This window comes from Dryobates pubescens, chromosome 15, assembly GCF_014839835.1.
Source record: "Dryobates pubescens isolate bDryPub1 chromosome 15, bDryPub1.pri, whole genome shotgun sequence".
NCBI lineage: Eukaryota > Metazoa > Chordata > Aves > Piciformes > Picidae > Dryobates > Dryobates pubescens.
Window position 1 is genome coordinate 10,809 of NC_071626.1, and position 27,825 is coordinate 38,633.

Below are 27,825 nucleotides of genomic sequence, written 5' to 3' on the forward strand. Positions count from 1 at the left end.
TCGGCCGCTTCTCCCACCCCCGCGGGCGCCGGGCGCGAAGGCAGGAGCTGGGTCCCGAGCTCGCTGCGGAGCCAGCGGCAGAGGAGGCGAGTGGAGGGACATGGAGGTCGCCCGGCCGAAGGCGCCCGCGCCTGACCCTGTCTAGGGTGACCCGCGGGCTTCAGCTGTCTTCCTCGGAGCGAGGCCGCGGCCGGGCCCGGGCCCGGCGCGGAGCAGGATCGGGACTTCTGCATCAGAGGAGGAGCCGGCCAAGGTAAGAAATGGCTCCCTTTCTTTGCTTTTGGGAGGGCGGAAACCGACGTCTTCTTCTCCAGACCCTCCGGTCTGCGCCTGTGTGTTGCTCTTGCCTGTCCTCTTTCCCTGCCTTCCAGGAGCCAGCGCGGCTTCCCTGGCCCTCAGGCTCTCCGCCAGACCAACGGTAGGATGCAGGTTCTTGGACTTGGCCAGCCTGGGCTGCGGCCAGACTTAGCATCTTCCGAAAGGGTGTAGCGTGCCGCTGCAACTGCGATTAAGGGCAGGTGCAAAACCTGCATCGCCAGCAAGGTGCTGCCTGCAGTCTGATTCGTGTATATCCTCGTTATTTTAACGTTATAGTGTTTTTACTGAGGTCCTGTATGGTTTTGGTGTATTCTGTAATTCAACAGCGTAGGGGTAGGACGAGATGGTCTTTGGAACTCCCTTCCAACCCCTACTATTCTGTGATTCTGGCTTTTTTTTGTGGACAAAATAGATTTTCTATACTGGAAACGTTATGGACACGCCTGGAAGTTAAATCCTTTTGGTGAGCATTTGGTCTAAGCTTAACTGCTGAAGTAGCATTAGTCTAAGATCAATTGTTATGTGTAGTTCGGGGCTTGAGGTTATGACGTCGGCCCTAACGCAAGGTTGCGATGCTATGGCTGCTTCAAAAGTATTTCTTTCAGTGATGCTATAGGAGAGGAAAGCCCAGTCTGCTGGTGTGGAACAGGAGAACGAACTTCACATCGTTGTGGAGTTCTCAGGCTTTGTAGTAGGGAAGTATACGAGGAGTGCTGATTTGAGCTTTCTTGGAGTGTTGGTCGGTGAAAGATGCCAATATTAATTTAACATTAGAAGGGGGTACCTAGCAAAGTGAAGGCTGAAAACCTCTAAAGTTTCGTATTTGTTGTGCTTCAGGGTGTCTATTGCCTAATCATAAATAACTTTTTCCTGTGCTGTTTATTTTAGGAAATAAGCTTTATAGAGGAAGCAGTTTCTGTGTTTTTCCTTAAAAAATTCTTTTGATTAGAAAAACGGGGTGGGTAATACTGTGCATTGTTATACTTGCACATTTCCTAAGTGAAAATAGTTTCTTCTGATTAGAAATCTAGTATACCAGCTGTGTGAGCTACTAGGAGTTCTAGAAGGTGGTTGTCTCCACATAAATAGATTAAAATGGAAGTTTTTGTAGGCTTTTTTTAAAAGCTTAGTAGTTTTGTAGGAGCTATATAATTTGTAAAGTAAGTACTGTATGAGGTAATCTCTTTAAAGCTGGCATATTTCAGTAAGATAATTTTATTGTATAAGAAGTTTTGTGTGTTGTTTTTTTTTTTTTTTGTCTTGTACAATTTCTCTTTTTTTTTTTTTAAATATCTGTTTCTTTTAGGAAGAAAATGAAAATCTTCTCTGAGTCTCATAAAACTGTTTTTGTTGTGGATCACTGCCCATATATGGCAGAGTCCTGCAGACAGCATGTTGAATTCGATATGTTAGTAAAGAACCGGACCCAAGGAATCATCCCTCTAGCACCCATATCAAAATCGCTATGGACCTGCTCTGTGGAGTCATCCATGGAGTACTGTAGAATAATGTATGATATTTTCCCTTTCAAGAAGCTGGTAAGTTCTAGTCATGCTGAATATGATCCTTGATGGTATGAGGGATACTTCCCCATTTTAACAAAATCTTGATATTACTAACTGTTGGTTACATGTGAAAAGATAAATCTAATTTGTTCCCTAACAATTTCTTGATGTTACTGATACGCTTCATAGCTATTTGGACGCAATGATCTTGAAGGTCTCTTCCAACCTGGTTTATTCTATGTATTCTATGTATTCTATTTAAATAGAGTAGTATATTAATCCCATTTCATACTTATGTTGGGGACCTTTCATTGTCTTAGTCTTGTAAAAGACAAGGAGAGGTGCTTTAAGATAACCTATGGATTTAGTATGCTGCTCTCCTGAGCTTTAAGTTTACAAAGACGTGAGCAAGGCTTTCAATTGAGTTTAGTTTTTAAATGATTTGTAGCACTTTATAAGGTTTTTGATGTTAACCTGGAAGGAAATTCTGGGCTTTAGGAAGAGGTAGCTTCTGCCTGAAGCTACTAGTCTGAAAATGACAGTTTCCTGGTGTACATCTCTGTGTAGAGCAAGAAATTCCTGATGGGTTTTGTAACATTACGCTGAAAATGAGGGTATTTTTTTCTTATTGAGTAAATCGTTATGCAGTGTCCTGAAAAGGTCAGTTACCCTTTTTTCAAAAAAGGAAATTAACCTTGTGACAGTGACATTGGTACAAAGTAGTGATGGTGGAAGAGTTGGCTGAGCTGGAGCATGTGTGGTATGAGAAACAAACACATGTGGAAAGTGGGCTTCCTCTAGATTTTTTTCTGTCATCTTTGAAATCACAGAATCGGTCAGGGTTCGAAGGGACCACAAGGATCATCTAGTTCCAACCCCCCTGCCATGGGCAGGAAATGTATTTTGCTGCGTAATGCTTTGTGAATCACCGCTGTGATGTACCGGGACAGTCCTTGGAGAATGATTTGCAGCTTTTGAATTATTTTTTTTTTTGTAGCTACTCTACTGAAAATGTTACCTAACTGTTAAAATATTTCATCATATCCTGCAATGCTGATATGATAGAGGTTGCGTTAGCTGCTTAAAAATAGGGATCAAGAAACTGTTACAATGTTAACTAAAGGGGTAGCAGATGCTTTCTGTGTTATTACTGTTTTCAGTTTGGGCTGTCATTGCACTTACCTGCAGAGGATCAGAAGACAGATACCATTTGTTTGATTTGGGGGATTTGTGTGATTGGCTGTTATCTTACGTGTGCTTTTTTCATCCTTTAGGTGAATTTCATTGTGAGTGATTCTGGGGCCCATGTCTTGAATTCCTGGACTCAAGAAGATCAGAACTTGCAGGAGGTATGCTTCGGAACTTTCTTTTGTTACGTAAGCCTAGAATAAGTGCAGTGTAAGTAGCAGCTAGTTACTACTTTCCGAATGAAGTAACACCGATTAACGTTAGTGGGTCTGGTCTGAAATGATCGCTTACGGAATCACAGTATCACCAAGGTTGGAAGAGACCTCGAGGATCCTCGAGTCCAACCTGTCACCACAGACGTCACGACTAAACCATGGCACCAGGTGCCACGTCCGATCCCCTCTTGAACATCTCCAGGGATGGTGACTCCACCGCCTCCCTGGGCAGCTCATTCCAAAGACGAACGACTCTCTCGGTGAAGAACTCTCTCCTCACCTCGAGTTTAAACCTCCCCTGGTGCAGCTTGAGACTGTGTCCTCTTGTTCTGGTGCTGGTTGCTTCAGAGAAGAGACCAACCCTCTTGTGGCTACAACCACCCTTCAGGTAGTTGTAGACAGCAATAAGGTCTCCCCTGAGCCTCCTCTTCTCCAGGCTAAACAATCCCAGCTCCCTCAGCCTCTCCTCACAGGGCTGTGCTCAAGGCCTCTCCCCAGCCTTGTTGCCCTTCTCTGGACACATCCAAGTGTCTCGATGTCCTTCCTAAACTGAGGGGCCCAGAACTGGACACAGGACTCAAGGTGTGGCCTGACCAGTGCTGAGCACAGGGGCACAATGACCTCCCTGCTCCTGCTGGCCACACTGTTCCTGATGCAGGCCAGGATGCCATTGGCCTTCTTGGCCACCTGGGCACACTGCTGGCTCATGTTTAGGCAGCTGTCAATCAGCATCCCCAGGTCCCTTTAGGTTTGGCAGCTCTCCAGCCACTCTGACCCCAGCCTGTAGCTCTGCATGGGGTTGCCGTGGCCAAAGTGCAGCACCCGGCACTTGGACTTGTTGAATGCCGTCCTGTTGGACTCTGCCCATCTGTCCAGTCGGTTGAGGTCCCTCTGCAGAGCCCTCCTGCCCTCTGACAGATCAACATCTGCTCCCAACTTGGTGTCATCTGCAAATTTGCTGATGACTGACTCAATCTCCTCATCCAGATCATCAATGAAGATATTAAAGAAGTTGGGGCCCAGCACTGATCCCTGGGGGACACCACTAGTGACTGGCCTCCAGCTGGATGTGGCACCATTCACCACCACTCTGGGCTCAGCCCTCCAGCCAGTTTCTAACCCAGCTCAGTGTGCTGCTGCCCAAGCCAGGGGCTGACAGCTTGTCCAGGAGTTTGCTGTGGGGGACGGTGTCAAAGGCCTTGCTGAAGTCCAAGTAGACTACATCCACAGCCTGCTCCACATCCACCAGGCAGTCATCTGGGCACAGAAGGAGATCAGGTTGGAGAGGCAGGACCTGCCCTTCCTAAATCCATGTTGGCTGGACCTGAGCCCTTGGCCATCCTTCAGGTGCGCAGTTATTGCCGCCAGGATAATCTGCTCCATCGCTTTCCCTGGCACTGAGGTCAGGCTGCCGGCCCTGGAGTTTCCAGGTTCCTCCATCCAACCCTTCTTGTGGATGGGGACCACGCTGGCTGCTTTGTAGTCATCTGGGACCTCTCCAGTGAGCCAGGACTGGAGGAAAATGATGGAGAGCACTTGGCCAGCTCATCGGCCAGCTCTCTCAGCACCCTAGGATGGATCCCATCCGGTCCGATGGACTTGTGAGGGTCCAAGTGGGGACTCAGCAAGTCCCAAACTAATTCCTCGTGGATTTCCAGGGCGATATACTGCTCCCTGATCCCATCACCCAGCTCAGGAAGCCACTTGGCCTGAGCTCCTCCTGCCTTACTGTTGAAAATTGAGGCAAAGAAGGTGTTCAGGACCTCAGCCTTTTCCTCGTCTTCAGTCACAGTGTTCCCCTCCAGGTCCAATAAGGAGTGCAGGTTCTTCATGCCCTCTTTTTAGCATTAATATATTTGTAAAAATGCTTTTTATTGTCTTTCACAGAGGTGGCCACTTTAAGTTCTAACTGGGCCTTTGCCTCTCTAAATTTTTCTCCTGCATAATCTAACAACATCCTTAAACATATCAGGAGAAGCCTTCCCCTCCTTCCAGAGGCAATGCAGCCTCTTTTTTCCCCTTAACTCCTCCAGGAGCTGCTTGCTCATCCAGGCCGGTCGCCTTCCCCGCCGGCTCATCTTTCGGCACGTGGGAACCGCCAGTTCCTGTGCCTTCAAGAGCTCCTGTTTGAAGTAGCTCCAACCATCCTGGGTTCTTGAGGGCTGCTACCCAGGGAACTTTGCGAATAAGTTTCTTAAACAGGCTGAAGTTTGCCCTCCGGCAGTCCAAGGTGAAGGTTCTGTTGGTGCTCCTCCCTATCTCCCTGCATATTGAAAACTTCACTATCTCGTGGCACCCTAGGCAGCCTGCCACCATCACTTCTCCCACCAGCCCTTCCCTATTGGAACAGCAGGTTAAGCAGAGCCTGTCCCCTGGTAGGCTCACTTAACAGCTGTGTCAGGAAGCAGTCCTCCATTCGCTCCAGGAATCTTCTGGACTGCCTTCTCTCTGCTGAATTAAGTTTCCAGCAGATACCTGGCAGGTTAAAGTCACCCACAAGGACAGGATCTGATGATCTTGAGACAGCCTCCAGTTGCTTATAGAACATTTCATCTGCCTCCTCATCCTGGTTGGGTGGTCTATAACAGACTCCAACCAGGATGTCAGATTTGTTAGGCCTCCCTCTGATTTTAACCCACAGGCTCTCAATCCTTTCATCCTCCACCTCAAGCTCTGTGGCAAAGAGCAATTCCTTAATATGCAGAGCCACCCCTCCTCCTCTTCTCCCTCGCCTGTCTCTCCTAAAGAGCCTGTAACCCCCCAGTGCAGCACTCCAATCGTGCATGTTGTCCCACCAAGTTTCTGAGACGGCGACTATATCGTAGTTGCCCTGGTGGACCAGGACCTCCAGCTCCTCTTGCTTATTGCCCAGGCTGCGTGCATTGGTGTACATGCACTTCAGCTGGGCTCTCGATTTCTCAATTAACCCTAATTTGTGTCCCACTCTCTCCTCTTCAGAGAGACGGGTTTCCTCACCCACCCCCTTCAGACCTAGTTTAAAGCCCTCTTAATGAGCCCTGCCACCTCTAGTGCTTGGGCTTTGGGCTTGCTTGGGCTCCATCGGGATCCAGCAGGTCAGGTGCAGTAAAAGTTGCCCTATGATCAAAGAACCCAAAATTCCATTGCTGGCACCATCCCCTGAGCCAATTGTTGATGGCACGGGGTCTCCCGTTCCTCTCAGTCTACTCCCCTGCCACTGAGGGAACTGAGCAGAACACCACTTGAGCTCCTTAACGGCACTTGCAGTAGCCTGTGAGGCTGGACTGTTCTGCGGGCAGCTTTACACAGTTTAAAAAGAATCAAGTAGCTCTGAGTAGAGAGTTATACGTCAAAATAAATCTTAGCTGTGTATAAATGCTTTGAAGCAATTACCTGTGTATTTCTCCTTTTTGAATTTTAGATTTGGGCTTTTTTACGTTTGCGTGACAGACTGAAATCAGCACTCTAGGAAAATAAAATTGTAAATACTTGATTCCTTTTCTTGTTCCCTACTGAAGGGGCTTGTCCTCTGAAACGTTTGTTTTGAGGAGGAACTGAATTTCCACATTCTCAGGAAATAAAAGCAGATGGCAACTGATAATGTTAGCATTTCTCTCAGGTATTTGGTACAACTTGTTGCAGCCAGATATTTTTCCGTAGTGAGTGAGAGTATTGCATTCTCAAGGTTTAGTTAACAATTAAATGAACTGCCAAGTACAGTTTAATGATAAATGTTTCCCAGAAGGCAGTCTTTGGTTTTCTCCCAACACTATTAATGTGTGTGTAAAATAAGTTGCGATGATCTTTTCCTGAACTGGTAATTTTAACCAATGGCTGGAAAGTAATTTTCAGTAACAATTCCATTTTCCAACCAGTTAATGGCAGCATTAGCAGCTGTTGGGCCACCTAATCCTCGGGCGGATCCGGAGTGCTGCAGCATACTTCATGGTCTGGTGGCAGCAGTTGAAGCGCTCTGCAAAATAACAGAGTACCAGCACGAAGCTCGAACCATGCTCGTGGAGAATGCAGAACGTGTTGGAAACAGAGGAAGAATCATCTGTATTACTAATGCAAAAAGGTATGTATGATCATGTGCTTCTACCATGCAGAAAAAATTATTTCATGCTTTTTTGTGGTTGTCTTGAGTTAGCACCCCAAGTAGCTAGCTTCTTTCTGTTCCTTCTTAAAGCCTTTCTTGCCTTATTAGATGTTATTTTTGAGGTTTGTTACAGTAGCAAACTAAAAATGTCTCACCGGAAATAAGAGCGCATTTAGTGGCATGTTGCTTTGAACAGGAGGATTGATTGTCCTGCATAAAAAATGTTTTTCTAGTGACAGCCACGTTCGGATGCTGGAGGATTGCGTTCAGGAAACCATTCATGAGCATAACAAGCTTGCAGCTAATTCAGATCAGTGAGTACACTTCTTGCAAACTTTGTTCCTCTCATTCTGCATGTGCTGGCTGTATCCTCTATTAAATGCAGACGTATTTTTGTCACTTAAAGCTTACTCTAATGGACTGTTAGAATGCCTGTGTGAAACCATAGAATCGGGGAACGCTCTGGGTTAGAAGGGACCTCCAAAGGTCATCCAGTCCAACCTCCTCTGCAACCAGCAGGGACATGCTCAACTAGATTGGCCTGCCCAGAACTCTGTTGAGCCTCACCTTGAATATCTCCAGGGATGGGGTCTCAGGCAACCTGTTTCAGTGTTCCACCACCCTCATCGTAAAGAACCTGTTCCTAACAGCCAATCTAAATCTGCTCTACTCTAGGTTGAAGCCATTGCCTTTTGTCCTGTCCCTGCAGGCCTTTGTAAACAGTTTCTCTGCAGCCTTCTTGTAGCCCCCTTCATGTACTGGAAGCTTGCTATTAGGTCTCCCTGGAGCCTCCTCTTTTCCAGGCTGAACAGCCCCAACTCCCTCAGCCTGTCTTTGTAGTAGGGCTGCTCCAACCCCCTGATCGTTTTCATGGCCCTTCTCTGGACCCGCTCCATCAGGTCTATGTTTTTCCTATATTGAGGGCTCCAGACCTGGACACGGTACTGCAGGTAAGGCCTCACCAGAGCAGAGTGAAGTGGCAGCAGCACCTCTCTGGATCTGCTGGCAGTGCATCTTTTGATGCAGCCCAGGATTTGACTGGTCATCTGGGCTCCAAGCTCACACTGTGTGCTCATGTCCAGCTTCTTATCCATCAGCACCCCAAAGTCCTTTTCCTCAGGGCTGCTTTCTGTCACCTCATTCCCCCAGTCTGTATTGACAGTGAGAATTGTTCTGGCCCAGGTGCAGAACCCTGCGCTTGCTCTTGTTGAACCTCGTGAGGTTCACCTGTGCCACCTCTCCAGCCTGTACAGGTCCCTCTGGATGCCACCCTGTCCCTCTGGCATATTGGCAACACCACTCAGCTTGGTGTCATCTGCACACTGCTGATGGTGCACTCAACCTCACTGTCTATATAATTTCTTTTTCTTTGACTGAAATAGCCAGCTCCTTTGGAAGTAGTTTTTAATTTCTAATTACTGTGTCTGACACGTTCCTTCAGGAAAAGGAACCTCTTGAAATGCAGGTTGTGCATCTCTCAGAATTTCTTTTTCCACCTTGTTTTGTATAATTAGTGACGTTTTCGGCCCAGGGACTGTGTATTGCCTTGCTAAGTGTGGAGCAGGTTGAGATCCTCTTCTTGGTTTCTCCTTAGGCACTTAAGTAGCAGAGGCATGAGTCTCCTGTTTTTCTGCTGCGGTTTCAGCTTCTTGTGTGTATAAAGGATACTGCCCCAGGGCATCTGGTTCTAAGTCCACTGGAAATAGAGAAAAGCAGTCTCCTTTGTGTAGGTAGAGATGTGGAACAAGGCTCTGATCTGCAGATGTCCAGCTGCATCAGGAGACAAGCGTGCTGTTTGGGTAGTTCTTATGTTGGCTGGAATCCCCTTATTAATTCCTGTGCAGACACTTAGAGACGGATCTTCTGTAGTGTCAGTTGTCAGTTGAAGCTCAACAGGCGAAGGTTCTAATCCACTGATCTGTCCAAAAAGAAACAGTGCTGTAACACCTGAAGAGCTAGAAATTTACTCTTTTTATTCTCGTAAAAGCTTTGTTTGGAGTGTGTGCATTTTAAAATGTAACCTGATTTCTACAGAATGCCTTTTTGATACATTTTGAAGATTGTGTTCTGGAAAGCAGGTGAACCTTGAAAGAAATGGTTTAACTTCAGGAGAATCTCTGCCACACCATAGGCTAAATAGAATGTTTTTGTTTTTAAGTCTAATGCAGATTCAAAAATGTGAATTGGTCTTAATCCACACTTACCCAGTTGGTGAAGAGAGCCTTGTTTCAGATCGTCCTAAAAAAGAGGTAAGGATCTTAAAATGAAATTAATCTAAGGGTTAGGAGCCATGTCAGACTCAAAATAGTGCAAATTAAGTTTTGAGCCTCTCCTGTCTGGTGAGGTGTAGAGGAAAGTACAGAACTCTTTGAAAAGACAGCCTGCATATTGCTGTCTGAGATGTATGCTGTCTCCTTTAGTTTCTTTACTCGGATTTCTTGCACTAGTTCATGATTCATTTTTTGTGAAATAAGCTGTTAATGCTGTAGAGTAATGGTCTTGTGTGTGTTTTTGAGGCTGAAGTGCACATTTAGGACCCTAGTGGAAAACCATTAACTTCTTGATGTGTCACGTTAGCTGAGGAATCTTTCCGCTCTTTAAGCGTAAGCTGACAGCACGAGCCCTGTTTTGTCAGATACGTTACTGAATGACGTGGACTTTGTTGAGCAGTGTTCCACGTTACCCAGACTAACAAGTTAGCAGTGTTGATTGAATGGTTTTCTCATGAAACCAAAATAAGACTTTGTCTGAATTATAATAATAATAATAAACCAGGTTGGAAGAGACCTTCGAGATCATCGAGTCCAACCTATCAACCAATCCAACCCGCCTAAACAACTAAACCATGGCACCAAGCACCCCATCAAGTCTCCTCCTGAATACCTCCAATGATGATGATGACTCCACCTCCTCAGGCAGCCCATTCCAATGGGCAATCACTCTCTCTGTACAGAACGTCTTCCTAACAGCCAGCCTAAACCTCCCCTGGCGCAGCCTGAGACTGTGTCCTCTTGTTCCGGTACTGGTTGCCTGGGAGAAGAGACCAATCTCTGCCTGACTACAACCCCCCTTCAGGTAGTTGTAGAGAGCAATAAGGTCACCCCTGAGTCGTCTCCTCTCCAGGCTAAGCAACCCCAGCTCCCTCAGTCTATCCTCACAGGGCTTGTATTCCAAACCCCTCACCAGCTTTGTCACCCTTCTCTGGACTCGTTCCAGCAAGTCAACCTCCTTCCTAAACTGAGGGGCCCAGAACTGAACACAGGACTCGAGGTGCAGCCTAACCAGTGCAGTGTACAGGGGCAGAATGACCTCCCTGCTCCTGCTGGCCACACGGTTCCTGATGCAGGCCAGGATGCCCTTGGCCCTCCTGGCTGCCTGGGCACACTGCAGGCTCATGTTCAGCCTACCATCGACCAGTACCCCCAGGTCCCTCTCTACCTGGCCGCTCTCCAGCCACTCTGACCCCAGCCTGTAGCACTGCCTGGGGTTGCTGTGGCCAATGTGCAGAACCCGGCACTTGGATGTGTTCAATCTCATGCCGTTGGACTCTGCCCATCTGTCCAGCCTGTCGAGGTCCCTCTGCAGAGCCTCTCTACCCTCCAGCAGACCAACTCCTGCCCCCAGCTTGGTGTCATCAGCAAATTTACTGATGATGGACTCGATGCCCTCGTCCAGATCATCAATAAAGATGTTAAAGAGCATGGGGCCCAGCACTGATCCCTGGGGCACACCACTAGTGACTGGCTGCCAGCTGGACGTGGCACCATTCACCACCAGTCTCTGGGCTCGGCCCTCCAGCCACTTCCTAACCCATCGCAGTGTGCTCCCATCCAAGCCAGGGGCTGACAGCTTGGCCAGGAGTCTGTCATGGGGGACAGTGTCAGAGGCCTTGCTGAGGTCCAGGTAGACTACATCCACAGGCCTCCCCACATCCACCAGGCAGTCACCCGATCATAGAAGGGGATCAGGTTGGTCAGGCAGGACCTGCCCTTCCTAAATCCATGCTGGCTGGGCCTGATCCCTTGGCCATCCTGTAAGTGCTGAGTGATTGCACTCAAGATGACCTGTTCCATAATCTTGCCTGGCGCTGAGGTCGGGCTGACAGGCCTATAACCATTATGTTCCATTGTTAGCAAGCTGAATGTCTTTTAAATGAAAAGCATTAAGAAACATCTGCTTCCAAGTGAAAGTGTGATATATTGTAGGAATGTACAGTATGGTTGAAGCTCATTGAGTGTGTGAAGTACCCTACAGTTGAACAGGTGAAAGAATGCATCTGAGAAATTAGTCTAACTTCTCAGCTGGGTGATGAAGGTGTGTGTGCTCTATGGACTTGTGTAGAGATGCGTTTGCAAGCAGGTACATGCAAAACGTCATTTCTTCCGCTCTTCTCGGTGTCTTAGTGTCTTCTCTAAGAAAGCAAAAAGACAAAGTCGTACTCTTAACAGGCAAAGCATCCAGTTCAGCATATCAGTTCATAACTAAAAGGACTGTGATAGCTACCTTCCTGAGATTCTTTTCTACAAGACTCTTTTGTAGTTGTGCTTAAATAAAATGCAAATGAGAACAAATTTACTGCTACTTTTCTCTAAGGCACTCATCTTAATATTTGGGGTTTTTTTCTAAAGCCTAATACCAAAGTCCTTGCTGGCTAGGGAAAAATCAGATGTATCTTATGGCTTGTATGTTTCACCTGTGTGTAGGTATGGCACACGTGCAGCTCGGTATATGCCAATTACTTTGTTCCTGTTACTCGGGTAGAGAGGGGGAAAAGAAATACTCTTAATGACAGCTCTGAGCCTTTCTTCCTCGTGTTGTGCTATTAACATTTAGCTTGAATTGGTTTTAGCACACTTCTAATTTTTTGACAAACTGTAGCAACTGTGACTATAATAATTGGCCAAACTTGAGAAGATCTGAATGAGAATTCTTCCTTAATTTACCATGGTGTGGGCAATTGTGGTTTTTTTTCTCTGCCTAGTCAAAGTTAGTGATGCGTATTTTGGACTCTCGTGTGAATAAGCCTTCGTACTACAGCCCAATTCATGAATCCTGTGTGCTCTGTCAATTTGTTTTAGCTTTCACCTGTTCTAACCAGCGAAGTGCACAGCGTCCGTGCAGGTCGGCATCTGGCTACAAAACTGAATGTTTTAGTACAACAGCACTTTGATCTGGCCTCAACCACAATAACTAACATCCCTATGAAGGTAATACTGTGTCAAGAGCGTTGCATTAACTAGCTGCATCACTTCTAAATTTGTTTGAAAACTTTTAATGTTTATTTTAATTGAACTTTTGCATTGTTTTTCTCTCCATATTGTATTTTCTGTTCTTTTGTTTTTTATTAGCCCACATTCAATGTCTGTGAGCAGGTTAGTAAAAATGAAGGGGGGGAAGGAAGTAGAGGATCACAGAACATAATGTTGTATTGCTGAATCTCAATTTTTGATGTAGCAATACAAGTGTTACTGTAGGTCTGTCTGTATTTGATATAAATACAATCTTATTTACCTCAGATTACTCGCTGTGATTCTTTTGTTCTTTTCTAGTTGTGTTTAGGTATTCTTGACCCTTGTGCATTATAGTGGCATAGTGAGTCTCTCTTTCCTCTGTTTCGTTATCATGCCCACCCAACATAAAGGTGTTTGTAACTAGTAGCTGATTTTTGACTAAAGATTTTCCATTGGTATTTCCAGTTTTTGAAGATCCATAAACCAGAAATGGGGACAGGGAATATGTCTAATTGAAAGACACTAACTTAAACATCTTCTGTTCAAATTTGTTTAGGTCCCTATTTTTATTTTTTTGTTTATTTCTACTGGGAGGAAAGTCAGTGCAGTAAGAATTTCAGGTATTAAGTTCACAGTCATTTTCAGATCAGGCAGCCAGAGACAATTGAAACCAAAGTGTCTGTATTCAAACAAATGGCAGGGGCAGGTAAATTTTCCTGATTTTTAAAAATTTATCAAGGTCTATTACTGTCAGTTATTGCATCTTTTAAAACTAGCAATATTGTGTGAATTTTTGAAATTAAAGCACAAAATTAAAGATTTTTGTAGCTTTAAGTGAGACATGGGTCATTTCTTAAGTGTGACTTAAGTTTGCAAATACCTTGTCTGTAACTTTCTGACCTGTGTGCTGCTGGTATGCCTCTCCCTTCTGCCTTTCTCCTTGTAGTAATAGACTATGTTGGGTTCTCATGGGTTTGGGTTTTGTTTGTTTTTTAATGTGGACTAAACTGCCAAAGTTACTGATTTTTGCTAGTCCTCTGTAGCTGTTTAAAGATGCAGTGTCGTCTTTACAAGCATCCCTGTTTTTAAATCTAACACGCAGCTGCCAGTACAGTTCTTGCATCCTAAATGCCAGGAAATGATAAGAAGTTCAAAAAGTGTGGGGGCTTTTGTTTGATTTCCTGTCATTTTTAGTTATGGCAAGCTATTCTGCAGTGACCATTTGTCACTGCTGAGTCGCAACTGGTAGTGGTGTTCAATGTGTCATAGCCTTAACTGGATTCATTTGGACAAAAGTAGTTAAGCCTATTTTTAACTTTTGTTTTACACTGTACCCTGCCATGACATTTGTATAAAGAGGAAACCAGGGAATAAAAAAAAAAAAAAAAAAAAAAAGAAAAAAAGCTGAAAAGAAAAGCAGCACACGGTTGCATCTTCAAACAGGTCAGAGAGCAAAGTTTTCCTCAGTATTGCAGTTCTGTATTTGATGCTCTTTGGAGACTTTGGAATGAAAGGTAAATGTAGAATCACTAATTAATGAAAACAGTGACCTCCAGCTACACTAACTATTGCTGTTCTCTGCCTTTGTCTTTTGAAGGAAGAACAACACGCTAACACATCAGCTAACTACGATGTGGAGCTGCTCCATCACAAAGAGGCACATGTTGACTTTTTGAAGAGTGGTAAGTGGAAATAGTCCTTGAAAAGTAGGCTCTGATCAGCCTGCTGGAAGTAAAGCTTGTGAGCTTCAAATTGATGTGTTTCACATGTAATTAGCATTGGAGTCTTACTCATTAATAGCAGATGTTAATAATGAAAGATATAACACTAAAAAACTTAAAATTGATTGGTTGTGGTTTCACACACTCAGGATATTTGTGAGATCTGAGGGGAACACATTAACTTCTTACTGAGATAAAAAGATGAGAGAGCAGATGTGCAATGCTTTTACGAAAGAAAGTGCCTCTTATGGTTGTGTGGAAAACTATTCCTTGCATGAGTTTTGATCTGTGTAGTAATAACCATTGACATCACTTAGATTCCATAAGCCTGTTCATGGCAGCAGTTGCTTTGGAAAAGGTAATTGTTGTTCAGCTTTTATGTTGTTTGAAATGCCTAGTATCCTTTTTGTAAACTTGTAATTATGTGGTATTACTCTGGGGTGAATTTCTAATAACTCATCTGAGGTTAGGGAGCATAAGAGTAGGCCTTGTGCAAAACTATTTTGGTCGAGAAACAGTGCTTGATGAAAAATCTTTGGTGTATAAATAAAGATTGAGGCGGGGTGGGGGGGAAATAGGATGTTGCAGTAATGTATTCAGTCACCTGAGCTTGTTTCCATGTTGGAAGTATAAAACTTTATTGTAAGGGCTCAGAAATAGTCTGTAAGACCTTTTGGCTCAAGGAATAAATCTGCCAGTAAAAGTCAATAACAAGCTCCAACTGCAATTCCCCTTCAGGACCTTGGGAGGGACAAGTTCTTAGGTCCCTTACAGTTTGGTTTATTTTATTTGTTTTTAAGTAAATCTTGTAGCTGTTAATAACTCTGATCCTAGGAAAGTAGGAATTTAGTTACATTGATCTTACTTCTGTGAAATGCGAGTGGCTTGATTTTGCTTATTTATCGTGCAGGTAGATCATTTGTGAGTAAATGTCTTCGGTATGAAATAAATCATCTAACATGAAAGATTAGGCTAAACCCTAAGGTGAAATATGACATTGCATGTTGATGTCTTGCTCCTCCCAGTTGTCCTGGATTTGAACATGCTAAGTGAAACTTAATTCTGAAACTTAATGTAAGACTCGGCCAATCATGAGTCACAAAACCTGCTAGTAGCAGTACTGTATGTTTTAAAACCTTCAGGTAGTTTTTGTCAGACCAGTTATCAGTGAGGTATTTCATGAAAGTATTTTAATGGTAAAAGATGTAGGGCCACAGAAACTTGCTCAGAGATGCTCAAATTGAGTCTGACACAGCAAAGATACTGGCTGATGAGACCAAGTACTACTTTCCTCCAGAAGTACAACTTGTGAAATATGCCTTTAGATCAGTATTGGCTCTGTCATTGTTCAAGGGCTCTGATTTATGTGGAAAACTGAAAATACATTGTCTTGAAGACCTAAGCCTTTGAGATTGAAAAGATTGCCTGTAACAGATAAAACATAGAATTTTGTGGTTGTTGAGTCGTGCCTGTGGAACATACTCTGGAGCTGCAGTGTTTTCTGTGCTGAATTACTTTCTAAGATGAGCAATGGCTGATTACTTCAAAAGGGTACTTTTGCAGCTGTCACTGCTAATCACTTCTTTGATCAAGCTGACTTGGTAAAATTAGGTTATTTTGCATATGCTCATATTAGAAGTATTTTGTAACTTTTGAAAGTGCAGCATTTTATACCGTAATAGAGGAACTCTGGTTGATCACATGGTTGTTTTGACTTTTATGGCAGGTGATAATCATACAGGTGGCAACAGCAGAGAAGGCACATTTAAAGAAACTGTGACGCTGAAATGGTGTACTCCTCGAACAAATAGTGTGGGTAGGTAAAATGAGAGCTTACAGAACTGGTGCTCTAATTGTTGAGCACTGTTCTCTATGCTGATAAGAATCTGAACAAGGAGATCATTGGCTTCTTGTTACTGCTGGGGTTTGCCTTTTGCTCAATAAACCTTGCTGCTGACTGCACTCCACTAATGGTCATAAAATGCTCTGCTGGTCTTGGCTAGTCAGGGGGTTGTGTAAGAGATGAGAGTAGTGATGGTTTTCTTGGTGGCTTTTTTCAGTCTCCTCTTAAATGTCGTGAGGCTGTTCATTGACTCCCGTGTGCAGTAATTATTTGTCATTCCCACACCTTGTCAGTTTGACAGTGGTGGTATTTCAGCGTAGTGGCTTTGAGACACTGAATGTGTTCTAGTTTTAGAGGGGAGGGGAGTCAAAGTAGTTTCTTAGTGTAATCGATGGTGTTAAGTTGGGAAGCTTTGGAAGATGATGAAATGTATGCAGTATTATCCACAGACTAGCCCCTCAATATTAGCTTTCTGATCTGAGCAAGGGAGGGATCTCTATCCAAATCGAAGCAAAGGAAGATTTGGGGTAACATAAGCGCCCCCTGGCCATTCAGGTCATGTACCTTTTTAGACTACCAGCAAAACCTGTTGACTATTTGAGCAAGCAGGTCAAAAATTTCTAGGTAAGAGAAATTTAGAGGAGACTGACGCAGTGAAATCATTGGAGATGAACTGGAAGTCCTGCTGGAAATACGGCTTGGGATTGCATTAGAGTCTGAGCTGAAGGTACTGGAATGATTGTGAGGAGATGGTGAAAGGAGCAGACTTGATCGAGAAACAGCTGGGTTTTCTTCTGCTGATTTTTGGAACAGCCTCTTCCATGCTTCTATGAGGTCATTTTTTTTATTCTTCTGTTTTGTTTCTGTGTGGAATAACGCTCAACGCTTCTACTCGTTTATCTTTCAGAATTGCATTATTGCACTGGAGCATACAGAATTTCACCGGTAGATGTAAATAGCCGACCTTCCTCATGCCTTACTAACTTTCTTCTTAATGGTAAATTTGTCTTTGGCTAATTTGTTGTAATTGTTAATATTGTGAGCAGAGTACTTGCCATGTTTTTAGTTCGTACCGCAGTAAATGTCTGTTTATTCACACGCGTCAAATAAGAGAGGGAAGGTGTTAGACGTACTCAAAGACAAATGGAATATGTTTTGAAACTTGAGGATGGGACAAAAGGAGCAGGTGTCAAATTGTGAATTCCTTTCTGAATCCAAATGTAGAATACTTTGCATGCTGTTTAATAGGAAACACCACCCTCATTAGGTGAGAGTGTGCTCAGTCGTGAGGCTATTCTGACTATTGCAAAATGTTAGCAACTTAGGTCTCTGCCTGAGCTTTAGCAGATGCTGGGCAGCCTCAGAAAGCCTTTAACTGGATTATGACCACCTAAGTATGTTGGTCAGTTGAAGAGCAGACATACCTATGTGTGCTGGAATCGCCCCGAAAGTAGGTTAGATTTGCTGGTCTGCAAGATCTTGACCCTGGCCCTGAAAAATCTTCTGTAAGAGGTTACCATTTAAGTACATGTGAAAACCCCAAGCCAAAGCTGCTTGTTCTGAACAAATGGTAGTAGGCAATGTTAATCAATGTGGGGGTTTTATGGTTTATCAACACAGTTGTACTGCAAACATCCTTTAAATGGATGGTTGATCTTCAGGTCCTTTGAATATCTAAATACATGTGCAGTAGTTTTATTAAACAGTTTTTGTGCGTTTTTCTCTAAAGATTCTGTACTAGCAAAGTACTTCGATTAATAAAAATGGTTGGAACCAAAATTAATAGCTAATTTCAGACAACCACTCTTCTGATCTTAAGAGTTTTGCTTGCTGATTTCAGACAACTCATGTTGAGAATGCACCCTTTTATGCTTAGTGTGTTTTACTGTGAATAAGACAGTTTTGTTTCTCTGTCAGAAAAAGGTATCCATTCTAAACATTAACAAATAGTACCAACGGATACCTTTACACTCCAGTAGACTGTTTGGTTACTTTTAAAAAGAAGTTGAATTTATTAAGGAAAAATTCTGTGGTAGGGCCAAATAAGTTTAGTATCCAAAAGAATCTGTGATAATTAAAAATAGCAAATAATCTTTAATCGTAAGGAAAAAACCAACCCTTACAAAATACATTATTTTAATGTCTTACAAATATATTTTTCCTAAGAAGGATATCCTGCAGAGGAAGTGATTGGTCCAGGAGAGAGGCTTTTTTGATCTTCCTGTGCAAAGAGCATATGACACTGTGCTCTGTGTAAAGACCTGGAGAAAATGCCCACAGGAGAGCTAGCTGAAAGCACAGCTTTAATGGATCCAGAGCCTCACAGGCTAGGGTCAAACCTGTATCGTGTAGCTGTAGGTTGTGAAGTACAATTGCAGCACGCTGATGAAACTGATCTTGTCTCCAACAGGCCGTTCTGTTCTCTTGGAGCAGCCACGCAAGTCTGGATCGAAAGTTATTAGTCACATGCTCAGCAGCCACGGAGGAGAAATTTTTCTGCATGTATTAAGCAGTTCAAGATCAATTCTAGAGGATCCCCCATCAATTAGTGAAGGGTGCGGTGGAAGAGTCACTGACTACCGGATTACAGTAAGAGTCTCCTTTTTCTTTGTTTTCCTCCTCTAAGTTGTTGCTTATCTCAGATGAGAAGGGAAGGTGCTGCCATAGATGTGTCAAGGAAATATTGGTACCCTCTCTGGAGTGGACTTGCATAGTCAGACTGTTTTTGTTTGCATTGCTGACACGTTTAATTCTGCGTAGTACATCTGCTGTTGCTTCCTAGACTCCTTTCCGTGTCAAGGGAGTGACTCCTCATGCACTACAAGTATTTAAAGTCTGTTCTGATTCTGGAATAAGTTTTTTGGCAAGTTTTTTTCTGCTTATTGTCACAAGGATAGGTTACCCATGAATGGTCTGTACAATAAATAGAAAAGGTGAAGTTACCATCTTTGAACCCTGGGTATAAGCAATCGGCTGGCATTCATTTTCTCATGTTCCACAATGCATCGTTTGCATCTGTGAATGAGCAGAATGGCTTCCAGAGCAGACTGTAACAGACTTCTTGCCATACGTCAAACACCTTGCAGATCCAGAAGCCATCCTCATCCAAAACTTTGCATCCATTTTTAACAAATTTTTTTTGTGTTCACCTCATATGATGTGCATCTGAAAGCTAGGAGCAGGGCTATGGTTGTTAGAGTCAAATTTATCAGTGTGGGTGGTACCGAGGTAGTAATAAGCAGGACTGTGCTGTTCTGCCCATTCAGTGAAAGTCATTTTGTTAGAGAAATGCCTAATTGTGTCTTGTTTGGTTATTAGGATTTTGGTGAATTTATGAGGGAAAACAGATTAACTCCTTTTCTAGAGCCCAGATACAAGCTTGATGGAAGTCTTGAAATTCCTCTGGAACGTGCTAAAGATCAGTTAGAAAAACATACTCGTTACTGGCCTATGATTATTTCTCAGACTACTATCTTCAACATGCAAGCTGTAAGTAACCCAGGGTTTGTAATCTTCCATTTAGGTTTCATCTTGCTACATGATGAAATAGTCTATTTTACAGTATGTCACAAAAGCTGCTTATTTTCAGTTTGTTTTTTTTTCCACTTAAGTGAAATTCACACTCTGTATTTAATGTCAATAGATTAATGAAATGCCAGCTAAGTGGAATGGGAATTACTGAACCTGACAGCTACAGTACTGCTGGGTAAAGAACGTGAATCTACCTATAGCTGCTCAGAGTTACTACTGGGTTGAGGATAAGAGGGGTGGTTTTTTTTCTGTGTTTTTCCATTGCCTGAATGACAGAGCTCAGAGGGTGGCAGTCAGTGGCACAGGGTTTAATTGGAGGCCTGTAGCTAGCGGTGCTGCCCATGGGTCAGTACTGGGTCCAGTCATGTTCAGCATCTTCAACAATCCAGACGATGGGACAGTGTCCCCAGACAGTTTGCTGATGGGACAAACTGGGGGGAGTGGCTGACAGGCTGTCAGGCTGTGCTGCTATCTAGTGACACCTGGAGAGCTGGGCAGGGGAAACTTCCATGAAATTCAACAGGGGCAAGCAGAGAGTCCTGCCCTTGAGGAGTAATAACTCCCTGTACCAGTACAGGTGCGGGGTTGACCTGATGGAAAGCAGCTCTGTGGAGAATGACCTGGGATTACTGGTGGACAAGAAGTTCACCAGGAGCCAGTTATGTGCCCTTGAGCCTAAAAATGCCGATGGTCTCCTGGGATGCATGAAAGAGTATGGCCAGGAGGTTGAGGGAGGTCCTCCCCTGCTTCTGGTGAGGCCACACCTGGAGTATTGTGTCCAGTTCTGGGCTTCCCAGTTCAAGAGGGACAAGGAACTACTGGAGAGAATCCAGTGGATGGTCACAGAAATGAGGGAACTGGAGCATTTCTCTTATGAGGAGAGCCTAAGACACCTGAGGCTGTTTAGCCTGGAGAAGAGCAGCCTGAAAGGGGATCTAATCAATGCTGATCAATATTATAAAGGTTGGAGGTCAAGCGGATGGGGCTGGGCTCTTTTCATTTGAGCCCGGTGATAGGACAAGGGGCAATGGGCACAAACTGCAACGCAGCAGGTTTCACTGAACATGAAGGAAAAACTTCCTGTGAGGGTGCTGGAGCTGTGGAGCAGGCTACACTTTGTCTGCAGACTTTCAAAACCCACCTGGATGCATTCCTGTGCAACCTGATCTAGGTGCATCGATGTTAGCTGGGGGGTTTGGACTAGATGATCTGCAGAGGCCTCTTCCAGCCCCTACTGTTAATGTGATTCTGTGCCTCTCCTGCAACATACCCATGTTCTTGTTGTGGTGGTTGTTTTGTCTCACAGGTGGTGCCCTTAGCCAGTGTGATTGTAAAAGAAGCAATGACTGATGAGGATGTTCTGAACTGTCAAAAAACAATATACAATTTGGTAGACATGGAGAGGAAAAATGATCCCCTGCCCATTTCAACAGTTGGGACAAGAGGAAAGGGCCCAAAAAGGTGACATGCATATCTCCTTTTGTTGAGGGTGGACATCTTTCCAAAATAGTCTCTGGACACTATGTTCTAAGATCTGGTCAGAGGCAGTGTGTAGTGAAGTAAATGCCATACAGACAGGAAGCAAATCCTGGGAATGTCTTGCCTGCACCTTCAGGGACTATTGCAGCACTGATATTGCTGTGTTAGGGAAAAATACATGGTTTTACTGTTGAAGGATTGAAAGCATGCTAAAAATACAGAAGCAGAGATTGTCATCAGGAAGGGTAAGAGATTGATACAAGCTAGGAGAGGGGAAGTGGAATAACTTCAAATTAATAAAGGAAAACCGAAGCATATCGGAAACAAATAATGCTTTAAAACTGGGTTCTGTTAGAGTCGGATCCTTTTGAAACAGTCAATGGAGGTATGGGCTACAATGTCCTGGTATCTGGGACCAGTCTTGTTCAGCATCTTTGTGGGTGCCATGGACAGTGGCATTGAGTGCACCCTCAGCAAGTTTGCTGATGATGCTAAACTGTGTGGTGCCGCAGACATGCTGGAGGGAAGGGAGGCCATCCAGAGGGACCTTGACAGGCTGGAGAGGTGGGCACAAGCCAATCTCATGAGGTTCAACAAGACCAAGTGCAGGGTCCTGCATCTGGGTCGAGGCAATCCCAGGCACAAATCCAGGCTGGGCAGTGACTGGCTGGAAAGCAGCCCTGAGGAGAGGGACTTGGGGGTGCTGGTGGACAAGAAGCTCAGCAGGAGCTCTCAGAGTGCACTTGCAGCCCGGAAAGCCAATCGGATCCTGGGCTGCAGCAAGAAAAGTGTGGCCAGCAGGGCAAGGGAGGTGATTCTCCCCCTCTACTCAGCTCTGGTAGACCCCACCTGGAGTACTGCATCCAGTTCTGGAGCCCCTATTACAAGAGGGATCTGGAGGTGCTGGAAGGTGTCCAGAGAAGGGCCACGAGGACGAGCAGAGGGCTGGAGCACCTCTCCTATGAGGACAGACTGAAGGAGTTGGGGCTGTTCAGTCTGGAGAAGAGAAGGCTCTAAGGTGACCTAATTGTGGCCTTCCACTATCTGAAGGGGGCTACAAGAAGGCTGGGGAGGGACTTCTCAGGCTCTCAGGGAGTGATAGGACTAGGGGGAATGGAATGAAGCTGGAGGTGGGGAGATTCAGGCTGGACGTGAGGAGGAAGTTCTTCCCCATGAGAGTGGTGAAGCCCTGGAATGGGTTGTCCGGGGAGGTGGTTGAGGCCCCGTCCCTGGAGGTGTTTAAGCCCAGGCTGGATGAGGCTCTGGCCAGCCTGATCTAGTGTGGGGTGTCCCTGCCCCATGGCAGGGGGGGTGGAACTAGATGATCCTTGTGGTCCCTTCCAACCCAGACTGACACTATGATACTATCGCTCACTCGTTGCATGTACTTCCAAGAACCGTCTCAAAATTCTGCTATAGATTGTCCCATATGCCTGGAAGGCCTGGTGCAGCCCTTCCTAATGTTTCTTTTAGTCTGGAGAATTAAATAGTGTAAATAGTTTGCGTGTCGCCGTACAAGCGACTCTCTGCACACCCTGCCACCACCATAGTTAGTGAGCAGCCAAGAGGATTCAGAATGCCTTTTGACAGTCAGATCTTGTGGAAGTGAAGCATCTGATTTCTGTGGACACAGTTTATTTAGATTAAAACTTAATTCTGATTCTTAATCGGGAAATGTGATGTGGCTTCGCGTTTCACGGATGGTGTAATCTCAGGTGGATAGACCTCCAGTACAAGAGGATGGAGACTGGAGTTTTTTGTGTTTGGGGTTTCTTTGTTTCTTGGTCTGTTTTTTAATCTTAATTTGCTCTGTGGTGCAGTGACCTAGGCACGTAATAACTGTTTCCTGGCCCTGTTCAGGGATGAGCAGTACCGGATTATGTGGAATGAACTGGAGACCCTTGTGCGAGCACACATAAACAACTCTGACAAACACCAGCGCGTTTTGGAGTGTTTGATGGCTTGCAGGAGCAAACCCCCTGAAGAAGAGGAGCGCAAGAAACGTGGTAGAAAGAGAGAAGACAAAGAAGACAAGTCAGAGAAGCTGGGCAAAGACTATGAGTCGGATAAGCCATGGCAGGAATCGGAAAGGTAAGTTTCCTGAAGTGAAACGAAGTTGGAGTGTAATTTTTGTCTGGGCTCACTTCAAAGGGGTAGGGAACTGTGGTGGCAGTTGTAGGTTTCAATTTGATGTATTTGTGCTTGTAACCTTGGTGTGCACTACCACTGGGTGTAGATCCCCAGGATTTTTGGATCAGAAACCATTGCCAAAGTTGGGAAATACCATCTTATTGTGGTGCAATTCACGTATTTTACAAGCAGTCTGATTCTTGGACAAATTAACTGCTTAGCAGGGCTTTGCAACTTGGGAGTTGCTGCTGTCGGATTTTATCATAACAGCGCCTGTTAGGCACAACTGCTTTTTACAGATATAAAGTATGACTGAAAACTCGGGACAAGCAGCTTGTTTCTCTCGAGCTGTTGATAGTTTAGTGTTCAGGTAGATAATCCAGATGTATTTGGCTCTTCTCTTTGGTTCAGCTAATCCTTTAGTCAGGATTGATTGCCTGTATACCTACTGTCTATAATTCTGGTTGTCACTGTAGTTTGTGTAAATGGTAAGCATCTTTCAAGTCTCCTATGTCTTTCAAACTACAAAGGAGATCAAAAGCTGCTTGTGGTGCTAACCTTAATTTGCGTGCTGTGTGCATGCTTTGATTATTTAGGCTAGGGAGGGCCTTTTTGCCTGTGGTGTTGTCAGTGGGCTCAATGACAGCCTATGTCTTTGTGTGTGATCAAATCCATTCCTATAACTGCTTGTACTTCCATGTGGGGAACAAAAATGAAAAATGGGAGCTGAAATAAAAGGAATTTGGTATAGAATAGGTCTGAATTCAGAGAAAAGAGTGTAGGAAATGGTGTGGCACTTTTCTAGATGGTTACAAAACTGAGAATGCTCAGCTGTCACAACTACAACACAAATGCTGTCAAGTGAAGGGATACTTTAAGTCATTTTCCCAGAGGATCGCTCACCTAGTCTTCCCTCTTGTTTTGTCACCCGTTCCAAGGGTCCAGAGGGAGTATTCTCATGATACAGGTCATGTATAACTCTGAGGAATCACCTGCTGCTCTTGCAAATTTTGATTCACTGTTTTCCTTCCCTTTCAAAAAGATTGAAAGGTCTCTTGGATCGTGAAAAAGAAGAACTAGCGGAAGCTGAAGTTATCAAAGATTCCCCTGATTCTCCTGAGCCACCCAACAAAAAGCCGCTTATTACCATGGATGAAATGCCCGCAGCTGAAAAAGCAAAAGGCAAGCCAGAATTACAACATCTTCTCTTTTAGAGATAGGTTGTTATCAGTCTGTATTTTCTGAGGTAATTAGATTAATCTTCTTGGAGGTAAAGCTCTCAGTGAGGATAGTCTTTAATTAAACTCACATTGTTGAGAAATCCTTGTAAGTTAACCTCAACAGGTCTATATAAAAAGAGAGGTAGCCAAGATACTGTGTGGGTCTGCTGGCATGCACTTGGGGTGACAGAGCAGGTTGGACAAATTTCTGCTGGTGCTCTCTGAGCTGCTACATGTCAGAAATGCTAAGGCAGCAGAAATCATCATCTCCTGACTAACAAACATGGGCCTAAGCAGTGTAGTTGTCAGAATGGGCAGTTCTCAATGACCTCTCTCTTCCTTGGTGAGAGCTATTACCTGCCACGATAGTTGAACTGATGTCCAGATGCTACATTTAAAGCAAAATCCATTTCATGTGAAGTAACTAGTCAGCTGTTACTGCTTTGCATTTATTTAGCCTCTCTTGTAAGGTGGTTGAAAATTAGTAGGTTTAATATGTTGTGCTACCTCTGGCTGTGGTTCCATCTAAGCCTTTAAAATGATATGGTGTTGAAGAATTCAGGAATTAAATCCTTTAGACTCTTTCTACTTGGAATTTTAGGGCCAATGTCCTTGCTGTCTTTGTGGAGCAACAGGATTAATACTGCTAACTCTAGGAAACATCAGGAGTTTCTTGGTCGTTTGAACTCTGTCAACAATAAAGCTGAACTGTATCAACATCTGAAAGAAGAAAATGGGTTTGTATCAGTAAATTCATCACTGCAATTTTCTTAGCAGTAGTCAATGTGCAGGATGGAGGAACACTTCAGTTGTATCATTGAAAGGACTTCTTTGAGATGAAAATACACTAATGCATTCCTCTGTAACCTGATATTGATGGAGAACTACAGCTTTGCAGTTTGCATCTGTACTGAGCAAGGCTGAATACTGATGCATTCCCTGATCTCGCCTTTGTAGCGAAACTCTCAAACTTCAGAGCTAGCTAAATTGAGATTTCTTGTGCCAGCCTGTTGCATGCTTTAGCTTCCAAATAAAATGGGTAATACAAAAATATTTTTTGAGTGGCTGAATCTTGAGCTGATGGTAGTTCATGTCCTGCCAAAAAATAGTGGAAAACCAACCTCCTCATGAATAAGAAGAAAAAGACCACCTTTTTGAACTGTCAAAAGCTCAGATTTTTATGAATAGACTCTCTGTAGTCACATGAATATGGGCTTTTGTCTTTTGGTGAGATTAATAATGCGTCGCTTTTTATTTGCAGAAGCCTGTACTGGTTATTGCCTGAAATATTAAGAGCAGATAAGGGACTGTATGTTTGAGGCAGGGAGGGACAGGATGGTTAGTGAAGTAAAAACATACTTTAAGGAAAACATTCCCATTTAAATATTTGAATGTGATTTGTTTCCACCACCAGTCCTGACCAGCTGCTGTCTTGCATTTCAGAATGGAAGCGACAGAGAACGGAAAAGCGGGCCGGCAGTGATGGTTTTGCTTCCTCACACAGAGCCCGACCCAACTGCAGAAGTGCCGAAGGCTGGGATGGATGTTGGTACCACCTCAGTACAGTTGTGTAGATCTGTTTTGGCTGGCTTTCACATTTTTCTATTCTTGTTTTTGCTATGAAATATCAAGCCCACGTATCACATTAAAAGAACAGTGTGCAAATAGGAGCTGTACTAAGGTATTTTACAGGTTGTGTTTGTAGGATGGAGAAAACCTGAGCTGCCATGGACTGAATCAAGTCATTGGAAGTGCTTGCAGAGTTTAAAGTCCTCTCCCATAAGTAACACTTTTACTATTTCAAAATCAGTGATGACTGTTTAAAAAAAGAAAACCAATCAAGAAGCTGACAATTAACTGATAATATTGTTAATTTTGATTCGTCAATATATTTATATGAAACTTCCTCAGGAGTCCAGAGTTACAGGAAAGGCCACACACTGAGTATCTAGTCACTGAGCTAAGGAAATGTCAGCCTTGATTTTCACATGAGGGGTGGGAAAGTGAATGGCTTTAACAGGTGAAGGACTTTTTTTATTTGACTAGAAATGTACTTTAGAAGTCAAAGCCTTTCAGGTTGTGCTGGAGTTAATCCTTTGTAAGCAAAAGTAAAATAAAATTTTTGGTAATCATTAAATTATTTTTGATGAAATTTACCCTCTAAGATACCAGTGCTTTTAGATCTAAGCTTACAGATGCTCCTTGTATGACATCTTCCAGACCCCTTCCCGGCCTTGCTGCTCTTCTCTGGATGCGCTCCAGCACCCTGCGGCACCCAGAACTGAACCCCGTGCTCAAGCTGTGCCCTCACCAGGGCTGAGTACTGGGGCACCATCGCTGCGCTGTTCGTGCTGTAACACGCTGGTTTTGATCCAGGCCAGGATGCTGCTGGCCTTGGCCACCTGGGCACACTGCTACCTCATGTTCAGCTGGCTGGTCTTCCACTGCTGGGCTGCCTTCCAGCCACTCTGCCCCAAGCCTGTGGTGTTGCTCGAGGTGGCTGTGACCGAAGTACCGTACTCAGTCGTGTTAAACCTCGTTGCTTTGTCACTGGTCTGAGGCTCTTGGGTGACCCACCTTCTCCCCCAGAGTCCTGTGGCAGTTCTGGAAAGGGCCATGGTGCGTGTCTCCTTTCCTTTCTATGTGGTGGTACGGACTGTCCTTTGGGCTTACTTCCCACTGTACTTCCAAGGAAGATTCTCTCAGGTTACAGATGACTTAATCCATACCTTCCAATTGTAGTTTAATCCATAACCTGACTATGGGTTAAATTTTGTTTATGAAACAATTTTTAAATTTTTGAGAAGCTTTCTAGAACATCTCTTCCTCCTTATGGTCCTTGAACTGTCATGGGTGGAAGCAGACAAAAGCCAGTTTTACTGTAAGAAAGCTAGCCTGTAACTTTAAAATATACTTTTAAAAGTATGTTGCACACCTACAGGAAGAGCTGTGTGTTAAATAGCTACAGTTGCCTTTAAACACTACAGTAATGTATTTAATAGACTCAAGAGAAGTATCAAAAGATTGAGGACAGACAGTGATGCCTGTGAGAAAGGAACAGTTACTGGGTGTGGGGTTTTTTTGGAAGTGCTACTCTGATACTCCCAAGGTGATGTGGAGACTCGAGAGTTATAGTGCCTTTGAACTTGAATGGAGACATCCTGTTCTGTGGAGGTCCTTCTGACAGTTCTGCTTCATACAAAATGTCTGTTTATGAATTGGAGTCGTCATGAAGCTGGCTTTACTCTACTGGCTGTGACCTCTCATTCCCACCAGCAGCAGCTTGGCAACCATTTCCCTATTTTGCTCTAGTACCTCATTTCAGGGTTCCTACTCTGTTGATCAGGCATTGGTTAAGTGTGTTCT

At 44.2% G+C, this 27,825-nt stretch overlaps 1 protein-coding gene across 1 annotated transcript; it reads left to right on the forward strand.

Annotated features, from left to right (window-relative positions):
• Positions 1-3: 3 nt before the first annotated feature.
• On the forward strand, positions 4-26,577 carry INTS13 (integrator complex subunit 13). The gene is made up of 17 exons (XM_054167939.1): positions 4-253; positions 1,625-1,856; positions 3,098-3,172; positions 7,081-7,283; positions 7,538-7,618; positions 9,463-9,553; positions 12,383-12,511; positions 14,133-14,217; positions 15,983-16,072; positions 17,007-17,096; positions 18,510-18,688; positions 19,418-19,588; positions 20,937-21,091; positions 22,970-23,200; positions 24,282-24,421; positions 25,061-25,196; positions 25,903-26,577. Exons 2-17 carry the CDS (start codon positions 1,632-1,634, stop codon positions 25,940-25,942), a joined length of 2,121 nt encoding a protein of 706 aa, XP_054023914.1. The 5' UTR covers positions 4-253; positions 1,625-1,631; the 3' UTR covers positions 25,943-26,577.
• The last annotated feature ends 1,248 nt before the right edge of the window (positions 26,578-27,825 follow it).